Source organism: Panthera uncia, chromosome B4 (genome assembly GCF_023721935.1).
Source record: "Panthera uncia isolate 11264 chromosome B4, Puncia_PCG_1.0, whole genome shotgun sequence".
NCBI classification, from domain to species: Eukaryota; Metazoa; Chordata; class Mammalia; order Carnivora; family Felidae; genus Panthera; species Panthera uncia.
Genome location: NC_064809.1, coordinates 129,530,215 through 129,542,848, shown reverse-complemented (window position 1 = coordinate 129,542,848; position 12,634 = coordinate 129,530,215). Strand labels below are relative to the sequence as shown.

At 54.4% G+C, this 12,634-nt stretch overlaps 1 protein-coding gene across 1 annotated transcript in view; it reads right to left on the bottom strand.

Moving 5' to 3' along the window:
- The window catches only part of CACNA1I (calcium voltage-gated channel subunit alpha1 I), a 105,202-nt gene that overhangs the window by 76,434 nt on the left and 16,134 nt on the right, over positions 1–12,634 (bottom strand). The window contains exons 2-3 of the mRNA XM_049626402.1: positions 8,281–8,392; positions 6,464–6,597 (exon numbers count right to left, since the gene is read on the bottom strand). Coding sequence (XP_049482359.1) covers positions 6,464–6,597; positions 8,281–8,392 — 246 coding nt within the window. The remainder of the gene's footprint in view (positions 1–6,463; positions 6,598–8,280; positions 8,393–12,634) is intronic.

The following is a 12,634-nucleotide window of genomic DNA, read 5'->3' as shown; positions in this document are numbered from 1 at the left end:
GTATTTTTACTGATGACAGAAATTCTGAGGGGGAGTCCTCATGGTCTTGTTCATGAAGTATGTCTACTTGTCATGAGAATTATTTCAGATCCTGGCCCTCTCGTGCTTCTTCCCCTTCCTATGGCTCCCAGAACTGGGAACCGTCCTCACCCCCTGGAGGGCGTCCAATCAAGGGCATCTTGAGGGTCACATAACGAGAGCACCTGCCTCAGGGCCACCTGGACATTTAGCTAAAATGCAAATTCCTAGGCCCCCCATATTCCTGGGTCTGGATCCCCAGGGTGAGGCCCAGGAATCTGAATTTTTTAAATGTTTATATATTTTAGAGAGAGAAAGACAGAGCGTGAGCGGGGGAGGGGCAGAGAGAGAGGGAGGCACAGAATCCGAAGCGGGCTCCAGGCTCTGAGCTGTCAGCACAGAACCCGACACGGGGCTCGAACTCATGGACCGCGAGATCATGACCGGAGCTGAAGCTGGAGGCTTAAGCGACTGAGCCACCCAGGCGTCCCGCAGGAATCTGCATTTTACCATGTACTCCCAGAGATCCTGTTGCCCCTTGAATTTTGAGGAACACCGAGAAGGGGCGCGAGGCTGTGCACGTGTCTGAGGAGTGGGGAGGTCGCCCCTTCCTGGTGCGTTCCTCCTCATCCCTTAGCGGCTCCATTTTCCACACCGAGGCTCTCTCTGGGAGAGAGGCCGTCATAGTTAGAAGCTTTCAAGGGCTTTCAGGCTCCAGGCGGCTCCTGTTCCCTGCACTCATGCAAGGCGGGGCCCACATCAGCCACCCAGCCATGCCCTTGGCAAGGCTCTGGCTCAGCCTCAGAGAGGTCGCTGTGGCCCAGTCCTCTGGCCCTGCTTCACCTAAGAGAATCATCATCAGAATTCTCGGGGAAGCCTTTAACAGAAGTGCTCAGGCCCTTCCCCGCAGCTGGCAGTGGCCATTCATGTCAGGGGAGGAGGTAAAATTACCAGCACGAGACACCAAGGGAGATAGACAATCTCTCAAGTTCAACAAAACGCCATTGAATATTTCATGACCTCCTAATGGACAGAAGCAGAAGAGCGTAGTTTAAATAAGACGGTGAGGAGGGTTAAACTTTATCCAATGATTACTGCAGGTTTCGCACACTGAAAGAGTCTCCAGCGAGGTGCCACAGGACCCGCTGCCCAGGGCTGACCTAGCACAGGAAGTAAATATAAGGAGCAACCGAATCAGGACTCCAAGAGATCATTGCAAGATAAAAGTAATAGCAATAAATGCAAAGTTTGGTACTTGGGTTAAAAAAAGGTCAACTGTGGGGTGCCCGGGTGGTTCAGTTGGTTGAGCGTCCGACTCTTGACTTCGGCTCAGGTCATGATCTCGCAGTGGGGGTAACGAGCCCTGCATCCGGCTCTGCACCAATGGTGCAGAGCCTGCTTGGGGTTCTCTCTCTTTCTCTGTGCCCCTCCCCTGCTCTTGTGCACGCGCACGCGTGCTCTCTCTCTCAAAATAAATAAATAAACAAACTTAAAAAACAAAAACCAAAACCTGTTTTTAGTTCCCGGGTGAGAGAGACCTGGCTCGGAAAGTGAACGCAACCAGGGGGTGGCAGGGAGCACAGCCGCTCAACGGGTCACCACGTGGCACTGGGACAAGGGCAGCCCATTCTCTCCGCCCCATGAGTCATCACTGGGAGGTTGGGGACCTGCTCCCCCACCCCCACCCCCGGGCACCACAACAGCCTGATGTCATGCCAGCAGGTGAAGCTGCCTCATCTGTTCTTTGACAAATGGTGGCAGGTGTTGGGCACATTTCACATGAAGGAAAGTGAGACTCGAGGGGGAAAGGAGCTGCCTTCCAAATTCTGCAGGACTGTCATGTCTGTCATGACAGAGATGCCCCTGCCCGCAGGCTCTGGGACCCCTGTGCGATCGGGCCCCTGCCCCCCTCTCTGCCCTCATCTTCCAGCACTCACCTCCTCCCCAGGAGCCCTAGGCTCCAACATCCCCCCTCACGCCCCTTCTCCAACAGCCCGAGGCCCTCTGCATGCTGTTCCCTCTACCCAAGATACCCTTCCCCCGTCCTCTGCCTGTTCAGCTCTTACTCACTGCCCAGCCCTCTCTTCTTCAGGAAGGCATACGCTGATCCCTACATAAATCAGGTCCCTGGTCCATGACCCTATGGTTCTCTACACTTCTTTGCAGCAGCATCGATCCCAATTTAGGATTTATATTGCATTCTTGGGTTTATATCTGTTTTCTAAACCATAAGATCACAATGGCATATCTCGTTCATCTCGTGGCCCCCACTGCCCAGCACAAGGCCTGGCATATAGTAGGTGCTCAATAAATGCTAATTTCTATAAAGGAATAAGTGAATGAATGTTCTCATCAGATGGGAGCTACAGGAAGACAAACTGAGTTCAGTGAAAGAAAGAATTTTCTAGCACATCAGGCGTGCTAGATCGCTATCTGGGATCGGCTGCCATGTAAGTTCCCCACGGCGGCAGCATGCAAGCAGAGGCTGATTGGATATGGAGATGAAGGCTCTGACCTCTAAGGAACCTTCCAGTGTGGAGATTCTGTCTCCTCCACAGCTTGAAAAAGGAGGCAGTAATTTGGGGAAGGGGAGGAGCAGGAAGGAAGAAAACGTCTTTGGGATGTCAGGCTTGTTACTTGGGAAACAGAACATTTATAGCCCCAGGCTGGGCTGGGGCTGGGGCTGGGGGGCTGGGCTCTGGAGCCTCAGGTCGTGGCTTCCCATCCTGCCCTCTGCACCCACACCATCCCTAGGCACAAAGGACAAGGAGGACCTCGAGAATAAGACAGGTCTGAGTCACCTGAATGTGTTCATGACCCTAGCAAAGAAGTCTCCCATTGAACCTGCCCCCGAGCCAGGACCAGCCACATAATTTGTGGGTCCCAGTGCTAAATGTAAATGCAGGGCCTCATTCGGAACTTGTTGAGAATTTCAGAACGGTGAGAACAGAGCATGAAACCAGGCACGGGGCCCTATGGGACTGCACATGCGCACCACTCTCCCTTGCCCCCAGGAGGGGGCTGGCCTGTGAACCTCACCCAAGGACCACGAGAAGATACCAAACAGACCTTGGCGCTCCTCACTGTGCTCGACCTTCATTGTCTTAATTTATAAATATGAGCAGACGGGGGAAGCGGTAGGCAACAGAGACTCTTCGAGTCAAAAGGGCAGGGTGGGGGTGCTCATAGGAGGCAGTGAACGGAACCAGCAAAACAAAGGACTTCCCCGAAACACGAGTCAAGAAAAACTGTCCTCGGGGCGCCTGGGTGGCTCCATCGGTTAAGCGTCCGACTTCGGCTCAGGTCATGATCTCACGGTTCGTGAGTTCGAGCCCCGCATCGGGCTCTGTGCTGACCGCTCGGAGCCTGGAGCCTGCTTCGGATTCTGTGTCTCCCCCTCTCTCTGCCCCTCTCCCGCTCACGCTCTGTCTCTCAAAAATAAATAAACATTGAAAAAAAAATTTTTTTAAAGGAAAGAAAAATTGTCCTAAAACTTGGAAATAAGGCAGCAGGAGGGCAATATTTCTCACAATGTCATTTTGGAGCGTTACTTAACAGACCCATCTAAGGATTATTTCATGATCCAGGGGAAGATACCTTTGTTTGAGTCACTATTTACTGTTAACTAAAGGTCTTGCTGTTGTGAAATTACATGTTAACCTGCAGATTTTCGTAAGTGATTTCTGTGCATTAGAAAGGATAACCCCCAAAGTTATGGCTTTATGACCCTGTAGCCTGTTAACCAGCTTTGCTTCCGACCTAATTCTCTTATCCCCACATTCTCTCTCCAATGCCTATTTTCCTAATTCTGCCGATTACCATCCTACTGGTTCCTCATTAATGAGGTGAGTAAATCGTGTGCCTTTTAAGATTTGTGTGCAAGTCATTTTTTGTTTAACTCTTTGGAAATTACACTTTGACTTCACGATCAGGAAAGGACTGTTAAGAAGCCTAATTAATATCCATAAGGAGAGTCGAGTGACTATGGCATCCATAAAACAAGAACAGGTCTAAGCTGCTCTGAAAAATGAGAAATCCAAAATGAGAAACGATCTTGGGAATTAACAAGATGCAGAGGAAAGGAACAATTCCAGACGGGGCAGTAACTGGAGGAAAGGACACCGTTAGTGATTCGGAAGACAAGTCAAGGAATTCTCTTCTAGTACAGAGGAAATCTTCGAGAGAAAAGGGAGAGAATGCAGAGAAGATAGAGTGGGGAAATATCCAGTTAATGGGAAATCCAGGAGGCTGCAGAGAAGTATGGGCAATAACCAAAGAAACAATAAAAGAAATTTTTTTCTTTTTTTTTTTAATTTTTTTTTACTGTTTATTTATTTTTGAGACAGAGAGAGACAGAACATTAACGGGGGAGGGTCAGAGAGAGAGGGAGACACAGAATCAAAGCAGGCTCCAGGCTCTGAGCCATCAGCACAGAGCCCGACGTGGGGCTCGAACTCACAGACTGCGAGATCATGACTGGAGCCAAAATCGGATGCTCAACCGACTGAGCCACCCAGGAGCCCCTTTTCTTTTTTTTTTTTTTTAATTTTTTTAATGTGTATTTATTTTTGAGACAGAGAGAAAGAGACAGAGTGCAGGGGAGGGGCAGAGAGAGAAGGAGACACAGAATCTGAAGCAGGCTCCAGGCTCCGAGCTGTCAGCACAGAGCCCGATGCAGGGCTGGAACTCATGAACCGTGAGATCATGACCTGAGCCGAAGTCAGACCCTCAACCCACTGACCACTCAGGCACCCCTAAAAGAAATTTTTTTCTAACTGGAAGGAAAATACCAGTTCTAGAAGGCCCTGCAGGGAACAATCCTACACCTAGACTTGCCCTAGTGGACCGTCCGAATTCTGAAGGTAAGGAGAATACCCTATAAGCTTCCGGCAGGGGAAAGCCGGGAAAAAGAAACAGACTTGAACTAGACTCACCTGCAATACTAGCTTGTGGATTTGAGTGGACCACATGCAGGGCTCTGGGGAGAGAAATTAGGACTCCAGAACAGACAAAAACTGTCCTTCACGCAGGAAGATCAAAGGAACCTGTTTGGACAGGCAAGACTGAAAAATGACGCTGTCCAAACACCTTGTCTTTCAGAAAAAAACCTCCTTAAGCATTTTGGCCCTCCAGCCAGACCAAAATGAGGAGAATGAAGTTCTTGACAGAGGGGTGGCATGGTCCACGAGAATCCATATGAACCCCACAGAGCTTCCAGCAAGGCCTAAATAAGTGACAGGGTGGCTGTGACATTTGAATTCTGTTCTCAGGGAAGGGTGTTTAGACTATGCGTAACATTTTTTAAAACACTAGTGGGCAAATCATTTCATCTCAGACCATCCCTGTGGCACCTAGCATATTCTTGGTGGCACTGACTTCCCATCTCGGCCATGGGCCTGCCCTCCCTCCCTGCCCTTTCTCAATGGCATCTCACACAGCCGCACGCAGGCATGCACGCTGACACACACACATACACGAATACACGCACCGTCACCTACACTGACACGCACGCACAGGCCTCCAGCCTTCTCTCCTCCTCCTGTCTCTCCCGCTTCTCAGTTGTGCTCTATGACCCATTACTGGTCACGGTTAACACCTGTTTGTCCTTCAGCTCTTGTGTGTCGGCTCCTCAGGAAAGTCCTGAAGCCCCCAAGCCCCCAACACGGCTCAGAGGTGCTCTCAGAAAACCCCAACGCTCTTCCCAGGGGCCTTATCCCGGTGCGTGTGACAAGTGCACGGCTGTTAGATGCCTCTCCCCAGACAGTCGTTGGGAAGGACAAGGCCTATTCTGTGTTTGCTGTCCTTCATACCCCATACCTAGGATGGTGCTGGCACTTAGTAGGAGCTCATCCAACCCCTGGCCGCTGGGTGAATGCACGAATAGCCACCAGCCCGGTGTGACCCAAGAAAGCAGGAGCAAGGCCCAAAGCGGAGTCCAAGATGCTCCAAGTGGGCTAAGTTGTAACCTGGCTTCTCTCTGACCACGGCCTGTGTCCTGACAGAAGCAACCATGGTTTGGAGTCACATGTTTCCCGAGTCTGTGCTCTGTCTCTGAGTTGCTGAGCGATCTCGGGTAAGAAAAATAATAGCTAACACCGATCGGGCGCTCATTTTGCGGTCGCTGTAATTATTGTCTCTCCTTCACAGATGAGGAAACTGAGGCTTAGAGAGGTTAAGTAGCCTTCCCAAGGTCATACAGTTAGCGTTAAAACAGACCCAGTACCAGCTGACGATGCCGAGGACGTACAACTTACCAGAGAGGGGAGGAAGGAGTGTCTGTCTGTCCAGGCCATTCGGCAAAGGGCCATCATTCCTCCCACCCCAGGGGTCCTGGAAGGCCCTACACAATGCGGCATCATTACTGTCACCAAGAAGCCCCACAGAATATTTCAGTTATGTCTGGTGTGCACCGGAGGCGAAGAGCTGTTGGAGGTACGCTACCTACCCTGCCATGACAATGAAGAAATCCAGTCGGTTCCATGTGTCCCCAAGGTAGCACTTCTTGCCAAAAATGCCCAGGGCCACCATTTTCAGCACCATCTCCATGGCAAAGAACACGAAGATGAAGTCATCAAAGACCTGCAGGGGCAGGAGGAAGGCAAGAAGCAAGGGACAGGATGAGGCTGTGGAGCAGGACCACAGGGTCGGAGCCACAGTATGAGGCGGGGACCCAGGCACGGACACGAGAGACCTGGAACGACCTGCACCCGTCTCCTCTTGGGCAGGAAGAGAACCTCAGAGGTCCTGGCCCAATGGGGTCATTTCACACATGAGGCCACAAAGGCCCAGAGAGGGGAATAAACTTGCCCAAGGTCACACAGCCCACTCTTTTTTCCCTAAAGTCAGGCACACTGACAAGGGACCCAGAGGAGGGCAGGGCAAAGGGCTCCCCCTAATAATAACTGCCAACCACCGGGCTAGACAGCTGACTTTCATTCTCGTTTCTAATTCTCACAGCAACCCCACAGAGAGCCCCATTTTACAGATGAGGAAACCGACTCAGGGAGGTTCAGCGACTTGCCCCAGGTCACGCGGAAGGTAAGTGGCAGAACCAGAACTGACATTCAGATCTATCTGACTCCAAAGCCCACAGGGAAGGAGGTTTCTCAAAACAGACTCGACACCTTCCTCCAGGAAGGTTTCAGCGCTCCTTCCTCTGTTCAGGAAGGAGCCCCCAAATGTGTCCCTCAGCATGGGCTCAGGTGAGTATATATTTCCTGAGGACACGGTCTGGGTAGAATTCCTCTTTCCAGGATCAACGAGGGCTGTAGTCAATTCACTTCAACAAATGAGCCCACTCACTGTGCGCGGGGACGTAGGCTGGGAGTCACCGACATAGAAGGGGGTCCTTAGTGAACTCACCACCTGGTTGGGAAGTTAGCCTGAGGCTCATCCCTTGTAACCCCTCGTAACCCCACCCAGGGGCCTGAGGCTGCACGAGGAGCTTGTCACCCACTCAGACCCAAGATCCACCCCAGAGATTCTGATGCTGCAGATTTGGGATGGGCCAGGTCTGGATTCTTAACAGGTGCCCCAAGGCATGCTGAGACCCTGGGCTTCTCCGGAACTGCTGAGTCCTGTGGAAACACAGGAGGAATTCCTCCCAGGAGGAATCTGGCTTTCCCAGGGAGAGGCCATGGGATGATGATTACAAATGACGACAGATGGTCAGACCCATCTGTAAAATGGGTATAACCCTAACACCCTGCACTACAGGTAGACAAGTTCCGAATAGAGTCATGGCAGGTACCAAAGATAAGGCCCCCACCTGGGACCTCGGAGATGAAAACAGGGGAGCCACTGGAGGCCGGCTCCTGATGGCCACTGAGAGAGAGTTATGGAACTTGGCCTTTATCCCAAGAGCACTGGGGAGCAATGTGTCAGGGTCACTTGTGCTCTACTGGCATGGGACAGTATGGTCAGTCTGGGGTGGGGAAGAGCAGGAGAAGGCTTGGGGAGGCACCTAGATGGGGGAAGATGGGAGCCTAGACTAGGGCAGAGGCTCCAAAGTGTAGAGTAGGGGACAGAGGGGACGGAGGGGAAAGAGGATCAAGGGGCACGGGTAAGACCAGTTGGGAGTGATGAAGAAAACAGCCAGTTAAGCGAGGGCAGGCCACTGAGCATGACAGACAGGGTGGGGTATGGCGGGTGGGCGGGGCATGGCAGGAAAGGGGCGGGGTGCGTGGGCGGGGCATGGCTGGCGGGGGCGGGGCCGCGTGGGGGGCGGGGCAGAGCAAGCCAGGCTGGGCTGGCCGGCCTCACCTGCAGGATCTTGCAGCGGTCCGACAGGCAGTCCATGTCGTCGCAGGGCTGGTACATGCCAAGTGTCACGCAGTTCAGCAGGATCACCAGCATGCTGACACATTCAAACCATGTACACACCGAGTCAAGGAAAAAACGGTCGGCAAGACTGTAGCCACGGGAAGGCTGAATGCACCCTGGAACTTAATACCCCCACCCACCACAAACGCTGGCATACACCCCATTCCCCCTCCAGATGCCTCCTCTGAGTGGGTCAATGCCCACTTTTTTAAAGACCTCGGAGACCAAAGACCAGTCTGCATACCTCACAACAGACACGGCTGCTGGTGCCAGACCCATCAAAGAACTCAACCCCTACCAACCCTACTGCTTGAGAGACCCCTCCCCGACTTCCTTGCCCCAGCCTGAGCGTCCCCCTCAGGACCAGGAAAGGAGAAGTCCACAAGGGCCCAGCTGGCAGGCCATCTCTGGATTATCCCTGCCTCTCCACCTCTAACCACCTCTCTCTGACTGTCATTGCCTCCCTCCTGTGACCACCTCTCCCCTCCCCTGACCTATGGTTCCTCCACGTCTACCACTAGCCCTGGAACTGGAGGGGCCAAAGGGCCTGTCCAGTGTGGCTGAGATGGGCCGGACACCCCTGTCCTCTCCTCTTCCAGGGGCGGGGTTAGAACTCATCACCAGTTTCTGGAATATCGAGCGTTGGTCCTCCCCAGCCTCTGCACCGAGGAGGGTGGAGCTCAGCCTTCACGGGCAGGCCGGGGGCAGAAACTCTGCAGCCACCAGCTTTGGGCAGGGCCCCCAAAGTCGTTTTGTGGGCATGCTTGCTGTCTTCATTCACAGCTGGAACCTCCATTCCAAGGGGACAGGGGTCTTGCAGTCATACCTCTAACAGTGACGGGCATCTAGGTGGAGCTCCGTTGCACGAATAAGTTAAATCTCTGTGGGCCCTGCCAGCTCTGACATCCAGCGATTCTGGAGCGTCTCCGAACGATAACCCTGGCCCCTTGCTCTAAGCTGGATGTAGCCACACTGGCCAGACCCCACCCAGCGGGGGCGAACACCTCTTGCCTGATGAGAGACGACCTGGTTTCCCTGGCAACGGCCTCCCTCTCATCCCCGGGTCTCGCTCACCCTGGGATGCCGCCTGCCTTCCCACCTCCCCTTCAGACCCTCCTCGCCCAGCCCTGCTCCTTCCTCCCCCACCCCCCACCCCGCTGCCACTCTCCCGCCACAGCCTGTAATTAATTGCAGTCACTGCTAGGGCCCCCTTCTAGCCTGAGCCCTGCTCCAGCAGCAGCTTCATCATTAATTAACTTTTTTGAAGTTCAAGCGTTCTAATTACCAGTGAACATCCCTCATCCCCCTGGTTTTTTTCTTCCCCTTTCCTGCCATGCTTTCTCTCCTTCCAGCTGCCTCCTCTGCTCCCTCTGCCCTCCCTGCCAGCTTCCAGTTCAAAGTGCACTTAGCAGGTATCTCCCGGAAGCCTGGAGCCCACCCCCCCCCCTCTTCCTCATCAGGGCCCTGAGCGACGGAGGTCAGCAGGCCCATTTTCCAGAGGAGGAAAATGAGGCTCGGAGAAACTAGGGGCCTTGCCTCTGGGAAGTACCAGAGCTGAGACTCACACCAGGCCTGCTGGACTCCAAAGCCACTGATCTCCTCTGGGACTCCGGGCCTGTCCCGGCCTGGGACTTCTCCCCCCTCCCCTGAGGCCTCAGACCATGCCCACTGTCTCTCGCCTGGGCCCTGACTCAGCCTCCCCGGTAGCCTCCAGCTGTGGCCTCTGCCCCTCCAATCTGCCCCACGCAAATCACCAGGCCAGCGCGGTGTGCCCAGCGCCATCAGAGCGCTTTGAGCGTCACCTCGTTTAATTCTCTGAGCGCTATCGCCAGGCCCGCCGACAAGACGAGGAAGCACAGCCGCGGAGGGGAACGAGATTTGCCCAAAGAGACAAAACCCAAGAGTGCTTTGCTTTGCCTCCAAGCCATTTTGCCACTGCCGGGTTAATCTGCCTGAAACACAGCTCTGATTACGCCTTTCCCTATTCAAAACCCTCCGTGGCTCCGTCATCGACCTCAGCCTGACATCCAAGGCTGCCTACACTGTGAACTCAGTGAATTCTGCCTTTCTCTCCGATTGGCCTCGGCATGCACTGAACTTCTTGCTGTCCCCAGGCATACCCTTTGCATCCACCTCCTACTGTCTCTACCAGGTCAAACTCCTACTCATCCTTCACAGCCCCGTCCATTTGTCCCTTCTTCTCGAAACTTCCCTTGAAGCACCCTTCCCCATTCACAAGGTGGTGGCTCAGTCTCCTCTCCGGAAGTGCTCCCCGTCCCCGTGGTCTAGCTTGTACCGCGGTAACGAACTTGGCAGTAACCATGACTACCGTGTGCCAAGTCCCTAGGGACATGGCCCTGACTCTCAACACAGCTCACCAGGGTGGGGGGCAGATGGGGAAACAGGCCAGTAAGCAGCCCGAGTGACCTGACTCGGTGGTGCCCAGAGCCCCTGTGTGGGGGTGCTTCTGCTGTTACCCACTGTACTGAGTCGCTCGGTGAGGCAGATGGAGTGGCTTTCACCTCTAGATGGCTCAGCTTCAGACATTCAGAGGTGGACAGTCTCAGCCCTGCCCCCGAGGCACTCGGGGAAATCCCAGATGGCAGAGTCTGGGTTCTTTCCAGGAGCCCGGGAGGCTTAGAAGTCAGGCCAGAGCTGGCACTGGTGCCCACGGTTGTGACATGCTCCCCACTGGCTCAGGGATCAAAGGCACCAGCCCTCCTTGAAGCGGAACCAGACCATGCAGCGTGGGGAAGGAGACTGTCAGAGGGAGTCAAGGTCTCCAGGCTACCTGGCCCAATGCCTGATGTTTCCACCATTGGCCACAAGCAGTGGGGAGCTCTGAGAGCGCAAGACTCTGGGGTTCTGGGACAGTTCGAGGGAGGACAGAGGCCCCAAGAGGGTGGTGAGGATTTCTAGGTAATAAGGCAGGCCAGGACTTGAGTGCTGGCTCCACAAGGGCAGGGAGTCTTCGATGGCTCCCGCTGCCTCGCACAGCAAACTCAAAGCCGCCTGCCTGGCACCTGAGATCGTGCAGTGGGGACCCTGTCACCTTGTCTGCTTCATTGCCCAGACCCTCACTCCTGTCAGGGTAACCTCTGTCACAGAACAACTCCATCGAGGCCCTCAAAAAGCAACTAATCCAATCCCCCATCGTGCAGACAGGAAACAGAGAGACAAAGAGCCATCCTAGCAACCCAGCGAGCAGGAGCAGAAGGGACCCTCAGACAACAGATTCCCCACCCATGGGGGTCCCTGAGCCATGGCTGGATTTCAAACAAACGTCAAAACCCCGTGTTTCCCCAAATGTCCAGGCTCTGCCCGTGTGGCACCTGCTCAGCACAGATCCCGGATGGGCAGCCAAGGGCACCTTTGAGGACCAGGGACGGGGGAACAGACCAGCGGCGACCCAACCGAGTTTCCCTGGCAGACGAAACCTTCCCAGACACCCACCCAGCTGGGGGAGAAGAAAACACAGGGTCCTTGGGGGCTGTAGAACCACCCCACCACCACCCCAGCCCCAGCGTGAGACTCAGCCCCACCTCCAGCCAGCCCCCACTTTGTGGCCTGGCTCCCATCCTGTTCCCCCTGCTCTGCTGACCGTGCCTCCCAGGGTCCTCGGAGCCCCGGGCCTAACAGCCCAGCAGTGAAGCGATGAGCATATACCGAGCATCCGCTGTGTGCCAGGCCCCGGGTTAGCAGCAGTGATGATGGTAAAAACGGCAAACGTTTCCCAAGTGCTCTGGAGTGTTTGTTTGCCAAGGAGCTTTCCAATCAAACAGCACGTACTATCTCATTTAAACCCTACAGCAAGCACACGAGACAGGGAGCCCAGATGCCGCGGAATGCAGAGCCTGTGTAGCTGTGGACCTGGGACCAGAGCTTGTCATGCGCTGTGCAGCAGGGAAAGCCCGCTTTGCCCGCCTCTCCGGTAACAGGTCCCAGGGGCTGCCATTCTTTGGCTTTGCGGGGAGAAAAGCCACCTCACCAGCAGAGGACTGAAATCCCCGGCTGATGTTCTGTGCTATTTAGTATCCATCCCCTCGGGTAGAGAACAAGAGAACTATCAGAGCCCTTCGGACCCGTGTTGGCCTCCCGAGTGCTGAATCTTCACTAACAACCTTTCAAGAAGAATCAAAGCCTGGGTGGCTCATTCGGTTGAGGGTCCGACTTCAGCTCAGGTCGTGATCTCACACGCTTCGTGGGTTCGAGCCCCGCGTCGGGCTCTGTGCTGACAGCTCAGAGCCTGGAACTGCTTCGGATTCTGCCTCTCCCTCTGTCTCTGCCCCTCCCC